Source organism: Anastrepha obliqua, chromosome 5, assembly GCF_027943255.1.
Source record: "Anastrepha obliqua isolate idAnaObli1 chromosome 5, idAnaObli1_1.0, whole genome shotgun sequence".
NCBI lineage: Eukaryota > Metazoa > Arthropoda > Insecta > Diptera > Tephritidae > Anastrepha > Anastrepha obliqua.
The window spans coordinates 9,969,898-9,988,936 of record NC_072896.1 but is presented as its reverse complement, the minus strand read 5'-3'; the positions used below and the strand labels follow the sequence as shown (position 1 = coordinate 9,988,936).

The 19,039-nt window shown below is 35.2% G+C and overlaps 1 protein-coding gene across 1 annotated transcript in view; it reads left to right on the top strand.

Annotated features, from left to right (window-relative positions):
• The window catches only part of LOC129249079 (dual specificity tyrosine-phosphorylation-regulated kinase 2), a 173,514-nt gene that overhangs the window by 139,112 nt on the left and 15,363 nt on the right, over window positions 1-19,039 (top strand). Inside the window, exons 6-7 of the mRNA XM_054888704.1 lie at window positions 2,747-2,885; window positions 4,799-4,970. Of these exons, the coding sequence (XP_054744679.1) occupies window positions 2,747-2,885; window positions 4,799-4,970 (311 nt within the window). The remainder of the gene's footprint in view (window positions 1-2,746; window positions 2,886-4,798; window positions 4,971-19,039) is intronic.

The window sequence follows — 19,039 nt, the reverse complement described above, 5'->3', positions numbered from 1 at the left end:
ACCATGTGCTGCCAGTGAGCCTCATAGGGACAGGGATAGCGTGAACAATGAAAAAACAAGATTATGTAAGGATGGAGGTTTAGGAAGAAGGTATCGATATGTGTCGTGCCATATCTGCAAAAAATATCGATATTGCTGTCATCGTGCCGATATTTTCACGCATTTAACTACTGAACTTTCCACCTCAAGACACCGGTTATCATACTATACTGAAAAGAAATGACATGAAATTATTTAGAAATGAAGTCAAAATATTATTTCAGTAAATTGCGAAAAATTTTAGAAACGTCAAAGCGTCAGTTTTAGTTTAGCTGTATCTGACAAGAATGCGTGCACTAAAATTTATACCCAAAAAAAATCGATTTCTAGGTGTTGACATCAAACTTATCGATATTTCCATATATCGGTATGTTTTAGGAAGCATCGATCGGTCGATGACTCACGAGTCTGAGTTTTGTATATTATATAAAATTTTAACCCTCCGAGGCCTGGCTAGACTTTCTGCACTTAGGACGTGAATTTAACATTTTCTATTATAGCCAACGACTTGAGCTTCCAAGTAGCTTCCTAAAATTGATTTTCTATCGATTTATAAATGTAACCTTTTAAAAAACAGGACGAAAAAAGGGTCTGGCCCGGGTACCCAATCCAAGATTTTAAGAAAGGTGTTGAACGGAGGATTAAAAGTGATATTAATTCTTTAACTCTATCGATAAATTCCGTAGTAAAGTTCAGAATTATATCAAAATATTTATAAAAATTCGAAAAATTCAAAAAAATTTAAATCTTTAGAAGGGCATCCTTTTTGCCTTTTGCTAAATGCTAAGATTCAGATTTGCTTAGTTTCAGCTCTTAAAAATATATCCATGTTATCTGAGAACTAATTTTTGAAGAAACCTGTTTGGTCTATGGAGGTATATATTTAGCGATCGGTTGTTAAAAGAAACCACATCTGTCCCACTGTGGATTGCATTTTGAACTGCATGGAACTTCTTCCTAATCAATTTCTGGATATCGATTACAATATTTTAATTGATACGGAAAAGAAATGATCGATTTTTATTTACCGGTATCAAAAAAATTGGTGTTCTGATACATCGATATACTTTAGTTATGTGACCTTACCGATTTATTTAAGGAAAACTATATCTGAGACATTAATTTTAGTTCTAAAATCACCTATTTTTGCTTTTCGATACATTTTTTATGCATCGATATATTTTACAAAATCTATATCATAAATTAGAATTTGATCGTATGTCGATATATTTTACAAAATCTAGATTATAAATTTGGTTGTAAATGCCAACTAGTCTTGAAATGGTGAAATTGCAACTAGTTACAAAGTAGCCACTTGGAGAGTAGTTTTCAAAACTTTCCTAAATGAAATAAGAAAATTAAATTTTCAATGCCCAATAAATATTTTATGAGTATTTTTTAAGGATGTGCTATTTTTTGTTATAATGGTGAGCTACTCCGGAATTATGCTAAAACATCAAACTGGGAAAATCAATGCACTAAAAATGCAATGCGGTGAAATAGATGAATATGCATATTTAAAACTAGTTCCGAAAGTGCTGGTATGAAAATTAATGAAATGTGCACTTCGACCTCATGATCTTTAAGCAATGTGTGCTTGTGTTGTTTAGTAAAGCACACATTGCTTAAAGACCATGAGGTCGAAGTGCAAACCTCCAATAAATCTAAATCTAAAGCAATGCGTTGTAAAATCAATAGTATAGAAAATAGAAAAAAATATAGTAATGGCCCACCTATTCTCGTAAGATGAAACCCCTTTCGAACTCTTCAAACAGTTATGCAGGTTTCATATACTAATACACTCTAAAAAAAGAGCGGCCATATCAAGAGCGAACCACAAACCACTTTTATGATGCTCACAAATATGCATATATATATTTTTACATACATACACACATGCATATTTAATATTCCATATTTTGCTGTGGCAGAATTTAAATTCTGTGACAGTTAAATATTTAAAAAAATTTGGCGAATATTCGGTTTAATATTTGTATGCTTGTCAATGCACTCACTCATATTTATACGCATATGAATATTGCATTACACAGCACTGGGCGAGCAACTATTATGTGCGTATATGCATACATAGCACTTTTAACTCAATTTGCTCCACTTTGCCTTTGTGTGCATGCTGCCATTCAAAGTTACGTATACGCCACCCAGGCCAGTGAGCGGTTTATGGCTTTCAACCGATAGCGCATAACTTTGTATACTTGCTTTGTGAACTGGCCTGTTTTAAGTCTTTTCAGCTCTTCTGCTTTTTGGCATCTGTGTACATGCACACATACATACAAACGCTCATTGTTCCATTATTCGTTTGTGTGCATGCATGTGAGCCTTCAATACATTGCTTTGAAAACTGACGCAAATTGAAATTCGCACTTACGAGCACTCTTTGTAATAGCGCTTTGAATGCTGGAGGGATGTGTATAACACTTGTTTTTCAAATACTTCTCAAGTAATTACAGGTACATGAGTTGAATTCAATTTTTTTATAAATTAAAAAATAGGGTTCACGTTACACTACAATTCGAAAGGGAGTTTATTTGCTAGTTTCTATAAAACAAATTTGGCTGCTTCCAAGGATTATTACTTTTCATAATCATTTAATTATTTTATTAGAACTTAGAAATATATGTATATAAAAGTACCCAAATATCTTCTAAAGTACATACAATTAAATTTTTCTTTGTTTTCATTACAGTCTCAATCTCTATGAATTGATCAAGAAGAATAATTACAATGGTTTCAGCATGAGTTTGATTAGACGCTTTTGCAACTCTATTGTTAAATGTTTGCGTTTGCTTTACAAGGAGAATATCATACACTGTGATCTCAAACCGGTAAGTATTTCTATTGAATGGGTGAAGTGGAACACATTGGAAAAACAAAAATATGTTCATATGACTTTGATTAAAAATAAAAAACCAAAAATATTTTCTCCGACTTTAATTAAAAAAAAAAAACAAAAAAAAAATATTGTCACTGACTTTAACTAAAACCAAAAAAAAAAATCATTGACTTTAATTAAAAAAACAAAAATATTGTCATTAACTTCTGTTAAAAAATAAAAATACTGTCTCTGACTTTAATTAAAAAAAAAAAAAAAATATTGTCACTGATTTTAACTAAAAACAAAAAAAATTTCAATGACTTTAATTAAAAAAAAGGTTTATATTAAACAAAAATATTTAAACAAAAAATGTGTCACTGATTTTAATTCAAAAGAAAAAAGATTTATATTTAACAAAAATAATTTTGTCTCTGACTTTAATAAAAAAAAAAATAAAATAAAAAAATTATTGCCACTGACTCTAACTAAAGAACAAACACAAATATTTTCACTGACTTTAATTAAAAAAACAGAAATATTGTCATTGACTTCTGTTAAAAAATAAAAATACTGTCTCTGACTTTAATTATAAAAAAAAGTAAATAAAAAAAATTATTGTCACTGACTTTAACTAAAAAACCAAAAAAAAAAAATTATTGGCACTGACTTTAACTAAAAACCAAAAAATATTTTCATTGATTTTAATTAAAAAAAAGCACTCGGCATCCGATTGAGACATAAAAAGCAGTTTGCATTACTATTTTGCGAAAACTTGCATGCATTCTTTGGTTAGACTTTTGTTTACGGGTTTCGATTCATCAACTACCTCGTGAATAATGCAAAAAACGAAAAGTGTCTTTTGAAGTCAACGTTGCATATGATTAAAATATTAAATATTAAAATAATAACAAATATAATAAGTTTATAAAAAATTTTCAATATTAAAATTACCCTATGAATACCTAGTTACAATTTAACCACGGGTAATCTCCCATCAGTTGTGATCAGTAGTAACCTCAAGAATTGGGTATTGGTGGTATTTTGTAAGACTTTTGGTCGTAAAACCAAGAAACGATAATTTATGAATCGAAAGACGATTATAATATAAAACCATCTAACGTATGCGTGGACATAAAAATTCACACTTAATTGAATATTTGGTCGCACTTCCGCTCCAATTTGTGATGTTTGTCTTGTTGCTATTCCACATTTGAAGGAGGAACCTACAGTTTTATGCCGCCTCCGAACGACAGATGGTTTGTTGCGAGGCGCTTTTTCATTGACACCAATACATTCGGAGATCTGCCATTGCCTCTGGAGGGTCGAAAGCTATTGGAACATCTTTTTTCCATCATTGGGTGCTTCATGGTCATAGTTCTTTTCGAGTCCTGACCATATCGAATGATAACCTCTCGATTTCGGTGGCCGCCTAAATAATATTTAGACCCCATGCCTTGCCGAAAAGTCTTCTTCAAGCCAAGGTAGTCCGTATGGCTTTATTCAGGATCCATCTAATATACTACAAAAAATTACAGCAAAGTTATGTAACTGCGCTCTGTGGGCAACCTTGTATGGCCTTAGTGCTAGTACAGAAGTGTTTAGTAAAGACCAAGGCACATTGAATAGGTAGTAGTAAGAAGCAGAGGAAAAACAGCAAAATCAATGTACGAGTATTTAGTTTTTGTGTCTAGCATCTACATGCAGTGTCACAAGGATACACAAAGATAGAGTAATTGAAAAAAATAAAATGTTACAATTTAGAGACCAAATAAAAATAATATTGTCAAATCAGCTGCTCTATCGCTTTTACCTGTTCAATGTGCTTTGATAACTACTTTTCTTTTATAATTCATATGATTATTTTTTTACAATTTTTGTTCACATTTCATATTATTTATTTTTCAATTCCCTCCTTTCTTATAGGAAAATATTCTGCTTAAACAACGTGGCAGTAGCTCAATAAAAGTGATCGATTTTGGCAGCTCTTGTTATGTGAGTCGTAAAATTTACACATACATACAATCAAGATTTTATCGCTCACCGGAGGTGATACTTGGACTGCAATATGGCACCGCTATCGATATGTGGAGTTTAGGTGAGTACAAACAAGTAGAATTTATGCGGTAATTTGGGGTTTTTGAAGAAAAATGCAACTGAATTTTTGTAAGTAATGGGAAACCACTCTGTTGCTGCGTAATTTTTAACGATTTGTAACCTATTTCAGCTAGTAAAATTCGGAATAATTTCCTCCTAGACCCATTGCGGTCTCTTTTTTGAGTTACAATACATTTTTTGGATATTACTGAGCTATGCAGATATGGTCAGGTATCCTTCAGTCTTGTAAAATGGTGAAAGTTTTTTTGCCCCATTACAGAAGAATGAAGGCAGCACATTTTTGATGCGGCTTCTCGTTGAATGATTAAAAACTTACTTTAAAAATCCAGCTGGCAGGTGAAAAAAGTACACCTCTAATAATTTCTCTTGTGCGTTTTGTAAAAATTCACCCATTTACTCAATGCGTTGGTGTTTATTTATTTATTTTTTTTTATTTAAGCACTTGTGCTTCCTTCGTCAAACTCACTCGCATATGCAGCCACAGATGTCACAGAAAAATGTTGACACAGAAATGTGTTGCAACAAAATGCAAATTCATGGTTTTACTTACGCTAATGGCGGGCGGCTATGTGGGTTTGAGACAATATTAAAATACTCTAGTGTACATTACAACAACTTTTAAGCACATACATGCATGTATTCATATGCATTAACACTAACACATTGAAATTCAAACACCTTCCCTGAATGCATTTATGATCAAAGGTGTAAGTCGGAGTAAGTGTTTATTTGTATGTATATTTGTACACCTCACTGAAATCAAAGCTTGCATGAGAACGCATGCGCTCACACCTCCATCTGCCTTCAGTGGTTGCAAGTATAAGTGAGTCCTACATTACTATATGCACCATACACGAAAATGATGTATATCCGTACTGAAATAGTGAAAGGTGGTCATGCATAGTAGGATAGCATCGCATCCATGCCATATCTGAGTTGTTGTTGTTGTTATGCAACCATATATGAGACGCATGTGGATTTATTTACTGCATTCAAACAAAAAAGATTTTTCGAGTATAAGCAGTGAAATGAAAAAATCGTACTTTTGTATGTAGAATAATAATAAATGCATACAAAATTTCACGCAACCCTATAGAGAAACCTAAAAATACCGAACTGATGTGCTTCTGGTGAATTGGGTACCTACCATTACTGGCCGCAATCGTTCTGTTTTCTACATAAGCAACTGGTGAATTTTATACGTGAGCTAGGCTCAAGTGTTAACTTTCTTAAGCCGCATTCCTTTCATTCAATAGTTTGGAACTAGTACTGAATTAGTTAGTTGAGGACTAGTACGATTTGGGTACCAATTTTGATAGTCCCCAAACAGTGTACAATGTGAAGAATCGTACTCATATCTATAACTGCGTTTGTGCTGTTGCAAACATATGTAACTGCAAGGTTTTTATATTGTGTTTTATGTTTTCAAATAATTAGATAAATAAACATGTAATGTTAAAAAGGACCTAGGTGGCCACTTTGTTAAAAATATTAGTGCATTACAGCTACCAAAACACGTTCCGTTCAGTATGATATTTAATTAAATTTTTTATTAATTTAAAAAAGTTGGCAACCCTATACAAATATTTTCCAGAATAAAAGCTAAGCAAAGTGAAATTTTTTAATATCCTTCGCTTTTTATTTAAACATGCATATATTATGTTTTATTTTTTGTAACAATTAAGCAAAGAAAAATTGTATGGCAACGTTATTAAAAAAATACTGTTGAATTACAGATGCTAATAGTAATTTCTATTTGATATTCTTAGTGTGAAATTTAATTCAGTTTTTTATTAATTAAAAAAAGGAGGCAACCCTATGTAAATTTTATACGGAATAAAAGCTATGCAAACAGAGCTTTCTTAATATCCTTCGTTTCTTAACTAAACATATATAACATTATTATACACATATTGTTTTATTTTTTTCTAATAATTAGCTAATTAGAAAAATTGTATGTAAGAAATTGTATGGCAACCCTATTCAAAAATATTCCTGAATTACACTTGTTAAAAGTAAATAACATTTGATATTCTTAATATGATAGATAATTTACTTTTTTATTAATAAAAAAAGTTGGCAACCCTATAATAATATTTTCCTGAATAAAAGTTATGCAAACAAAGCTTTTTAACGCCTTTAGTTGGTTACCTATGTAGATACATATGCACTTAAAATAAATTGCATTTTACCTTATGAATATATTAACGGAAATTTTAAATTACAATAAAAAATAGGTGGCAACCTTTTTTAGTAATAAGTTTCTAAATTAAAGCTGCCAAACTTGTATACTCATATTGCGTTTCGTTAATATTTTTTTTAAATTCAAAACATGCTGGGAACCCTAAACTTATGTGTATGCACATAGTTTTGGTGGGTGTAATCGTAGGGTACAACGCCCGTGGTCAGCATAGGATTACCGTGCGAATCATTGACGATCAAACATGCCTATCCTGCCGTGAGAATGAAAACACTGCCGAGCATTTTCTCAGTAGCTGTACGGATTTTTCTAGTATCAGGCTTAGGCTGTTGGGGTGCGATGTACTGAGTCTGGATAAAGTTCAAGGAATCAAACGATTCACGAAAAAGTGACCTTGAACTAATTTTTCTTTTTTACCATTCCTACTTATCTATCCGGTCTCTCTATTTCTTCCACTGTAATCTATTCGGGTGTAGTACAATGGTCTTCCTGACTGAGTGCTTGGATTTGTCTAGCCCAGAACAAATCTAATCTAATGTACAGAGTTTATTGTATGCCAAAAACCTTATAAATCTAAGTTTGGTAATTTTGTATAAAATTTAACTAATATCAAAAAACTATCACCAATATTTGCAATTTTTAAATCAGACACTTCTGGGTTCTAATGTAGTCCATAAAATTTTTTAGCGGAATGGATAAAAAAGTTTACAATTTTCGGAATTTTAAAGGAAGGTTTTTGTTCTACAATAAACTTTATTTTTCGTAAAATCGAACGGAAAGGAATTTAAAATGACAAAAATATTGTGATTATTGAAAAAAGAAAAAGTAATTTATGATAATTATTTTACTACAAATGTTCAACGTAAATTAATTAATTTTTAACAATAATTGAAATTACTTAGCTAACCTAAGTTAAATTTGTTCCAGTATATTGCTGTCTACAATTCATTCGATACCCATATTATATATGTAGCTATATTTTGTTTACTCCTTGAGTCATTTAAAAAGATGGCAATAATAATACTGAAATAAATTACAATGCATTAAAATCAAATCTGAAAAAATCTTACCACAGAACTCGAGCCAAAGGTTTACAGCATCAGAAATCGTAATCGTCACTCGCTGCATGAAAAGCAGATTCTGCTTTTATATTCTCATAACCTGAAGCCAGAGGGACAAGTAGTTCGAAATTGGTGAAATCGGACTGGTTCTGAACCACAATTTATATCGCTTGCTCAAGTGTTTTTTGCAGGGTATGAGTGCATATGCACATATTTAGGATACACATTTGTTGGAATTATTTTTTCGCCATATCATGCGACTCTTCGAACAAAAAATAATAATAATAAAATATTCTTTTCATCGCTTGAAAGCTGTGCTAAAAGCGCCCAACCGTCTGTTGACTTGACTGGCAAAGTTGGCTGATGGCAATGGAAGAAAAATTAAAGAAAAAATAGTAGAAATCACAGATTTTTTGGTCGTTAGCTGAAAGCGTTAAAATATTAAAAAATAGGGAGAGCATACAAATAAATAAAAAAGTAAAAGTAAAAGTAAATGCATATATTGTGATGATGTATACCAATATTAAGTTGAATACATACAAGCTTTAATAAATGTGAGTAAGCAAATACAAGTATATGTATGGAAGTGTAAAAAAGCGGTAAGTCACTGTCTAAAAGTGAACCATTTTAAAGTGAAGTGTGTTTTATGCTCTCGGAGAGCACTGCCCAACAACCCGGCATGCGCGAGCAATGGAGCAACATTTCTCGTTCCCTACGTACCGCCGCCGAAGAAGAAATCGGATTCCGGCGAGCCCGAAAAAACAATTGGTACGACGAGGAATGTCATGCTGCCGCAGAAAGAAAGGATGCCGCCTATAGAGCCACGCTGCGATCGGGCGCAACGCGAGCCATGTGGGATCGCTACAGAGAGCTGAAAAAGGAAGAGAGACGTATTATCCGAAAGAAGAAACGAGAGGCCGAAATACGTGAGTGCGAAGAGCTTGAGATGCTGGCCAACAGGAACAACGCCCGAAAATTCTACCAGAAAGTTCGGCGGCTTACAGAAGGTTTCAAGACCGGGGCGTTTTCCTGTAAGAACAAAGACGGCGAACTGGTGACTGACGTACAGAGCAATCTTAAATTATGGAGGGAACACTTCTCGAACCTATTGAACAGTGACAGCTGCGCATGTCACCGAGAAAGTGAAGATCCCGATACCCCAATCGTTGACGACGGAATTGTCGTTCCGCTACCCGATCATGACGAGGTGAGAATAGCGATAATGCGGCTAAAAAACAACAAAGCCGCGGGCGCCGACGGACTACCGGGTGAGCTATTCAAACATGGCGGCGAGGAGCTGGTAAGGTGCATGCATCAGCTTCTATGCAAAATATGGTCGGATGAAAACATGCCTGCCGATTGGAATTTAAGTGTGCTCTGCCCAATCCATAAGAAGGGCGATCCTGCAATTTGTGCCAATTACCGCGGGATTAGTCTTCTAAATATCGCCTATAAGGTTCTAGCGAGCGTATTGTGTGAAAGGCTGAAGCCCACCGTCAACCAACTGATTGGACCTTATCAGTGTGGCTTCAGACCTGGAAAGTCTACCATCGACCAAATATTCTCAATACGCCAAATCTTGGAAAAGACCCATGAAAGGAGAATCGACACACACCACCTTTTCGTCGATTTCAAAGCTGCATTCGACAGTACGGAAAGGAGTTACCTGTATGCCGCGATGTCTGAATTTGGTATCCCCGCAAAACTAATACGGCTATGTAAGATGACGTTGCTCAACACCAGTAGCGCCGTCAGAATTGGGAAGGACCTCTCCGAGCCGTTTGATACCAAACGAGGTTTCAGACAGGGTGACTCGCTGTCGTGTGACTTCTTTAATCTGATGTTGGAGAGCATCGTACGAGCCGCAGAACTTAATCGCTCAGGCACAATTTTTTATAAGAGCGTACAATTGTTGGCGTATGCCGATGATATTGACATCATCGGCCTTAACAACCGCGCTGTTAGTTCTGCCTTCTCCAAACTGGATAAAGAGGCAAAGCGAATGGGTTTGGTGGTGAACGAGGACAAAACGAAGTACCTCCTGTCTTCAAACAAACAGTCGGCGCACTCGCGTATCGGCACCCACGTTACTGTAGACAGTTATAATTTCGAGGTTGTAAAAGACTTCGTCTATTTAGGAACCAGCATTAACACCGATAACAATGTCAGCCTTGAAATCCAACGTAGAATCTCTCTTGCCAACAAGTGCTACTTTGGACTAAGTAGGCAATTGAGCAGTAAAGTCCTCTCTCGACGAACAAAACTAACACTCTACAAGACTCTCATCATGCCCGTCCTAACGTATGGCGCAGAAGCTTGGACGATGACAACATCCGATGAAGCGACGCTTGGAGTGTTCGAGAGAAAGATTCTGCGTAAGATTTTTGGACCTTTGTACGTTGGCAACGGCGAATATCGCAGACGATGGAACGATGAGCTGTATGAGCTTTACGACGACATAGACATATCGCAGCGAATAAAGATCCAGCGGCTACGTTGGCTGGGTCATGTCGTCCGAATGGATACAAACGCTCCGGCTTTGAAAGTATTCGATGCGGTACCAGCTGGTGGTAGCAGAGGAAGAGGGCGGCCTCCACTGCGTTGGAAAGATCAGGTGGAGAAGGACTTGGCTTCACTTGGTGTGTCCAACTGGCGCCGGTTAGCACGAGAAAGAAACGACTGGCGCGCTTTGTTAAACTCGGCCAAAATCGCGTAAGCGGTTATAGCGCCAATTAAGAAGAAGAAGTGTTTTATGCTGCGCGCTTTCTACAAGGTCACTATTTTAAGGGAATTGTTTCTAGAAGAAACGAAATGAAAATTCTTCATTATATTACAGCCAAGCTTAGATGTGCAGAATGAAAAATTTCAAGATCTTAGGATCTAAAGAGTTTCGCATAGTCAAAATGCCACATTATGCCAGAGAAAGACACAGAATGCTTCAAAAATATTTGCAGAAATTACAGGCACTAAGAAGGTCTCTCAACCGGGCAGTGACATAACTCTGGCAGCAAATCTTAATGCCATAGCTGAGTTCAGGTTTTTTTACTCTGTGATTTGTTGTCAATAGGAATATAGATACATCCTTGAGCATTGATCAGGGCTTAGAATTATAAAAATGCCTAAAATGTAAAAAGTAATCAATTTACTTATTAGAATGTCTTGAATATCACTACTTGAACAATGTTTAGCCTTGGTTATATGGAAAAAATGGAACCGTTGGTAAAAAAAAAATATAAAAACTCAACACACTGCTTGAGCTACTTGAAACAGGCAGTTTATTATAGCAAAATTTAAGTGATTATAAAGCTGCATACTCCAATTTTTCTATAGATTCTGACTAACAAAAAAAAAGTGTACAAGAGCAACAAAATTTTTGAGTCTGCCCTTTTAAAATGAGTTAGATAGCTGCATACTTCAGTTCTTTTATAGATTCTGATGATTTTTATGAGAATTTGTTGATTTTTTTTTTAATTTGCACAAACATCTAAATCCATATTTATATGATTTTTGTAGCAGAATAAAGTTTAGTTTTCATAAAAAAAATCTTTCTTCTTTTTTATTTGCTTATTTTCCCTTTTTGCTATTCGATTTCGAATGTTAGCGATCACATTTTTTCATTAAAAATGTTTACTACTAACAACAATTAAATATAATTTATATTGTAAACAATTTTTCTGTAAGTATCACGATTTTCAGCCGCATTCCATAAGGCAGCTTGGTTGACAAACCCTGTCGAGGTGCTCAAGTCTTTTCATCTCAGCAGCTTTCAGTGTCCAACATTCCACACCGCATAGAAGTACTGACCGCACGTAGCACTTTATAAAACGAATTTTGTGTTTGATGTCAAAGTAATGACAGCTGAAAATTTAAAGTAATAAAATAAGAAACAAATAATTCGGCAAAACTTGTCACTAAGTCCTAGCGGTGGAAGTACTAATAAATCTGTGAATTTTTAACAAAACAGCTCAAATAGTTTTAGCAGTTTTTCTCCATAGATCAATAAAACATGAAATTCATTGAGAAATTTCGTATTTTAATTCTACTTTCCTTGAATTATGGAGCCCCAACTGTAAATGGTTAATAATTTGAAATTGCATTAAAAAAATTTTGTGGATTTTTTATGTGGAGAAAATGCACAGCGCCGTCAAGAAAAAAATTATAAAAAATCAATGCGAGTTTCTAGAAACTTCAAACTTTGTTATAATACAATTTAATGGGCTACACAATTGCGTATTCATTTTTTTTTTTTAATTTTGATTAAAAAGTTCGTAATTTTGACTGAAAATTTATTCAATTTTTGAATAGAGCTTGGAGTTTGGATTCATATGGTTTTTGTTAGAAAACAAGCCGTGTTTTGTAAAAAACAATTGTGATCTACTTTGCCATGAAGTACATTAGAAATTTCACGCATATTTCACGGCAATGCAATTTGTATAGGTTTTCCCAGCCATTTCACGTGAAACGCGAACTTATTACTATGTATTATATGTTTAGGATATGCAGATGTGCAAAAGCATCTCTCAATGTGAGCATAACAAATTCAAATCTGCGCAAAAATCTGGCCAGTTAAGTTATTTGGATTGAGCGAAGACTATTTAGGAAATATTTAAAAAATGAAGTATAATAAAAAAATTTCCTGTCCTGCAGAGGCGTTTCAGAGCAGAGTTCGTAACACCGAGGTTTCACCGTACTTGAATGTGCATGATTTTAAACCTACACGCATGCATATGCACGTTTATTTCATATAAATTTCACTTGCTCTGATTATTGCTGCTTTTGTGTTTGCTGAAGGTTGATATTTATGAACTGAAATCCTTTTAAATGCTTTTATACTTCAAAATAAGTGAAATGAAAAAGCAAGGTAAACACCTTTTAATATCTTCAAAAGCATAGCCCACATGCGTACGAGTGTATTTTTAGTTTTATTCTTCACTGTGAAATGGCAGAAGAACTTTATTAAAATACTTTCATTTATTTGAAATGCCGTCCGTTCACATTTAACTCAGAGATGCCATTAGTAAAATTTTTGCAAATGCAAATATTTTTAAAGCATTTAACTCGTTTATGAATGCTGAATAATGATTGTTATGAAATATTTTTATTTAGGCATTTATGTCAGAAAGAGTGGGCCGTTGACTCATGCGAAGCAGGGAGGATAGCCAAAGGATCCAGCTCTCTTTTGAAATTAGTGTACTTGCTGTAAGAAGCCAACAACTCAGTGACCGAACTTACGACTATCGGATACTTCCCTGTTGTAATTATTACAGAATTTTGGCCCTAAAAAACAAGAAGCATTTTTTTGGCCTTTAATGTCTGTGCGAGCAAACGCTGTTGACTTTGTAGAGCTCTTACACCTTATAAGTTCCAGTAGACACATAATAATTGACGCCTTACAATTACAAAAGGGTTTGTGATACTCAGAGGATAGTTACTCAGCTGAAACCCGTAGGAATAGAGGGATGAAATAAATAATAAAGAAATAAAATAATCAAAAACTTTACTCTTCACTTTGGCAAAGTTGGTAAACATGCAGAGCCTCGCTCCTTCAAAGCTCGCCTCATTTGTCGTCAATCAGGTTGCTTTCAGACTCACTAGATGAATAATGACTAACTCCAAAATTGTTGAAAAATGTTGAAGACCTCTATCACCTCGTCGGCAGCACAGCATCAATCTGGGATATAGGGAAAAAGTCTGAGGTGGCACTTAGCGCATTTAGTGCGAGCATACAAAGCATTCTAGGCTGAATTTCGGGTAGTTGGGTTTTCTTCGAAATGAAGAAGTAGGCAGGCGAGTACGCGAGGAAAAGTTTAGAGACAGAACTTAAAGGCTTTGAGTTCAAGCGTGCAAGCTCCCTAGTAGGTGTGCTAATCTGAACATGTTCACTGTTGTTGTTCTTGACTAGGCACTGCCAGTTCAGTATTGTCACCGTTCATCATCGTCTAACTCATCTAGCGGTAGGCCAAAGAAATCTGCTGTTTCGACAGGTTGGGTTGATTCCGGATAAACAGGAGTTTAACCTGCTACATTATCCAAAGCGTCATTGGGCCAAAGTTACGCGGATCTGACGAGGCAGCTGAAGCGCTTCATCTACAATGGGTAGCGGTTGGACCCCGATAATTGCATTCTCTTCAACCGCAAATGGGTGGTGGTTGGACCTCGATAAAGGCATTTTTTTTGTGCGTATGAGGGGTTTTAAAATGCCTAATGCATCATCAAAGCTGTCGTTGCAACAATGGTATGTCCGTTGACTAAAAAACTCCCCTTCGTTTGGAACCGTTGTCCACGCTGGAATTGCTTTCGCATTACCTCAGAGTGGTATTCCATCTTCCGCATGACTTGCCTTCGTCCAGGTCTCGCTTTTTTATACGGAGAATTCTTTCCGCGAAACCACTGATGATCTCCCACCGATAACGGCATTCGACGTATGGGAGTTTAGGAAGATGGTGAGAGTCTTCCGATGAATGTCATTTAGCGTCAATGATATAAACTAGCCTCGTCTAGTGTGTTGGACATATTCACTTATCGAGTTTGCTTTGGTCTATACTCAAGGAAGCTTGCATGCGAAACTTACTGAGACTTCCAAAAACGAGTAAACATCGTCCTGCTGAAATAAAAAGAAGTACTGAACTACTAAAAATATCAGTTTTGGTGAGTCGCATAACAATTTTTATAGAAACTGTAGAAATAAGAGTGAGGAGGAATACATTCAAAACTTCCTATGCGAATGCCTCGCACTTTGATAAATGCGATTCATATTTTTGAAGGACAGCTTCTTTGGGGGCTTACAAAGTTTATAAGCAGTCTCACATGAAAGGCCGATTAAATTCAGCAACAAATGAAAAAGATCTAAAGCGTGTATTAATATATCTGGTGGAATCTTTTCTGGGTATCACAGTAGGTCTCTGCAACCGTCGAGTGGTATCTTTTCTTAAAGCGACCCTTCTTTGCTAACCTAACTCTACTGAATCTAACATTTATTTAAACAATATTTACTTAAAGATTTGGAGTGAAAATTTAAATTACACCACAATAGCTGACCTTGCACTTGCCTTTGCTCAATACATTAATTTTAGGCTCGAGTATAGATTCACTTCATGCCACAAAAGCTAAAGCCACAGGCCTACACAACAGCGCACTTTTGAAATACAAACGCACACATCCATAATTTAATTTATAGCACAAATTGATGCTAATCTCAACGCAAACCACAAAATGTCCTTTCAAAATAGAGACATGCATTTTACCTCATTTTGACCGCAAAGTGATAAATTACACACAAAGGATGACAAACAACTGGTATGGATGCTATGCCAACAGCAAAAATAATAGCCAAAGCAATGTAGTTGTGATGCCGTAGAGGAGAAAGAGCTGCTCAGCAATACCAGGGCAAAACAAATTGTTGTGAGTTTGAGGATGGTAAGGGTGTAACCCGAAATTAAAATATATTTATCCTAAGAGTAGTAGTAAGAGCAACTAGAGGAATAATACTGAAAATCCAAAAATTAGAAAAAGGCAATGCAGCGAAATAGAAACAGGCAATTAAGGCAGCATAAAGCTTCGTCCTTACATAAGGTTACACGTGCACTGTTACACTTCCAGTGAGTTTTCTAGACCATTACGACAAATTCCTCGCTTTGGCAGCACCCTAATTTACGTATTTTGCAAATTCGAGAGAATTGAGAATTGAAATAAATTGAATCCAGTCTTGCTGCGACAGGGGGAATAAATAACCAACACTACTGCGCAAGTGACAAATCAATTAAAATTGTGGCTAACCTGGCCTTGGCTGAGCAGGGTTCTGCACTAGCGATTTGCGGAGCAAGAAAATGACTGATGATAAATCTTCATTTCTTGTATAATCGAGAGATAATGAAATGTCAAATGGCCACAGATATTTATGAAAGTATGATTAAAGAGGAAATATCATTGAGCGGCGCGACATTTTTTGGCATGGCAGAAGAATTTTTTTCTTGTCAAATGGTTTTTCATAACTTAAGTGGCTGTAACGGCGTTGAAGCTGTACAATTTTTTTAATGAAAAAGAGTTTAGTAACAAATAGACAGACACGAGTTAGATAAGTTCGCAGCATGGAGTACTTAATGAATGAAAAAATATGATTTTCTATCTTTAACAGGGTATTTTAACTTTTTCCAAGCATAACTGTGAATGAGCAAAATAAAAGTGGAATGTAATTTATACATGGTGGCGCAAAATTTGAGATAACTGTGAATGATAAGATATATTTTGCTGTCAAAGGCCTAATATCTACCAACCAGCATGGTTTCGTTGCAAGTCGCTCCACTGTCACTAATTTGTCTATTTTCAATGATTACTGCATTGCAGCCTTCGAGAACAGATCTCAAGTTGATACAATTCATACAGACTTCTCAAAGTGTCGCACCGAATACTCTTGTCGAAGCTTGCGTCATTGGGTATACACTCCACGTTTTTGTCGTGGATCAAATCATATTTGTCCAACAGGCACTGCATTGTAGTCGTTGATAATTCAACATCCCGTGCACTTATTGCGTCCTCTGGTGTCCCCCAGGGAAGTATTCTAGAACCCCTTTCTCTTAATTATCTTTGTTGGCGATATTGGTTCATGCTTTTCTTTTGCTGAACACTTTTTGTATGCTGATGATGATAAAATATTTGCGGTGATTAACAGTGTTAGTGACACTGAAAAGTTGCAAACCGACTTACACAATATTCCGGACTGGTGCTATTTAAACCGTATGTCACTTAATATAAACAAATGCTTTCACGTAAAATATGCTAAATCAAACAATACTTTGCAAACTTCGTATAGTATTGCTGGCTTACCTTTGCAATCCGTTGAAGAAATTAAAGACTTAGGCGTTATTTTCGACTCTAAGCTGAATTTCACTAGCCATGTTAACCACGTCATAAAACTTTTCTGAACCTGTACCATCGTACCGCTCTCAATGTTTATTGATTGATTTGAAACCCCTTGATAGCAGACGACCTATTCTATCGTGCTCATTTATTATTCGTATCATTTCTGGATCTATTGATTGTCCTTCCCTTTTAAGTAAAATTCAATTTAATATTCCGAATATGAGGCTCCGACAGTACGAAAGCTTTAAAATTGGCTTCTCGAGAACCAACTACGAGGTGAATGCTCCGATTCCTGGGGCATGTGCAGATTTAAATGAGTTTTTCAATTCTTCTAGTGCTGATTTTACATGGCTGTATGGCATCTTAGTCAAACAACTTAAATCGTTCTTTTCTTAGTAATTACTAAACTATTGTACATACATTAGCTTAACATAGTCTGTAAGAATGTATTCATTCAAAGACAATAAATAAATAAATAAATAAAATTAATCACTCTGTCAAAAGATTTATAATTTTTGCACATGGCGTCGCACGTCAATAATATTTAACACTTGTGCACCAGACAGCTGTAGCATTTAAGCAGACAAGCAATGGAGCGCACAAAGATCAAAATAAATACTTCCATCACTCAAATTAATTTTTTTTTATTTTAGTAAAAAAGTTATTCAAAAACAAAATTGGATGATTAATTTTGCACCAGCTCGTACCAACAGTTTATCATTTAACTAGTTTTATCAGCCACCTTTCCTATATTAACCTCCGTTGCGCACCCGGGTCTGGCCAGACTGGTTTTTTCGACTTTGGACGTGATTTTAACCTATTTCTATTATAGCTAACAACTTGAGCTTCCAGGTAGCTTCCTAAAATTAAATTTTCTATCGATTTATGTAAAAAACCTTTTAAATAGGATCCTTGAACAGGACGAAAAAAGGCCAGACTCGGATGCGCAACAGAAGGTTTTAAAAAATGTGTCCAACCGAGAGTCAAACATGAAAAATTTCTATAGCATAGATACTAAAAGTAAACAGATTTTTAGTACAAAGATGTGATTTTGTGATTAAAAAAGGCTACTAGCTTCATGAATAAGTGATTATTTGAGATTGTTATGAACTCAAAATAAGTTTTCTTACGGCAGCCCAATGAAGCTCATTTGTACCTACTCATATTCGGTTTTGATCCCCCTGTTAAAATTTAGAACAAATAAACATATCTCTACTCTGATGTTGTTGTTGTTATTGCTTTTGTCGTCCTTACTGGTCCATGAGTGTAGCGAGAAACTGAATTTGTTAGGAACGCACAATCGCATCCGGCTCATATGGGTCAAAGGACACAGAGATTCAACTGGAAAGAAGCAACGGACGCTTTGGCTGGAGAGGCTGCGGCTTCGTTACATATAGAACCCTCAGAAGAGAAAAGCTAAGGTTAAAGGAGGTTAACTGGCACTAAATTATGTGGCCACGCTAGGCGAAGTTTTTATTGTAAGGGTGAAATCCAAAGGGATTTAGGAAGCTCATAACCCTCCTTAAGGATAAACTGAAACTGTTCATGGGCATTCTAACACGCCATTGCAGATTGCGCAGTCATCTGCGCAAAATTGGTATTTGGTCTACTGAATATTTTGAAGTTAATTGATTTAATTTAAGTTTTTGTTAACGATATTTTTGCAGTAACTAGTCAATAGGACACACCGCTACTAGCACGAAGTTCATTCTAGATTAGATAGAAAATAATATCACTTCCTGCGAAAGATACTAAGCAAAGTCTTGTATGAACTATTACTTTGTTGTTCTGCTGAGTACCGCACAAAGCTTGCATAAATGGCATTTGATCCTCAATGTGTTCGCAATAGTAGCCGTGCGACGGCAAAGTTTTAAATATTTATCATTTTTTTGGTAAATTTTTATTATTTATTTTTACTTTCCTTTTTGT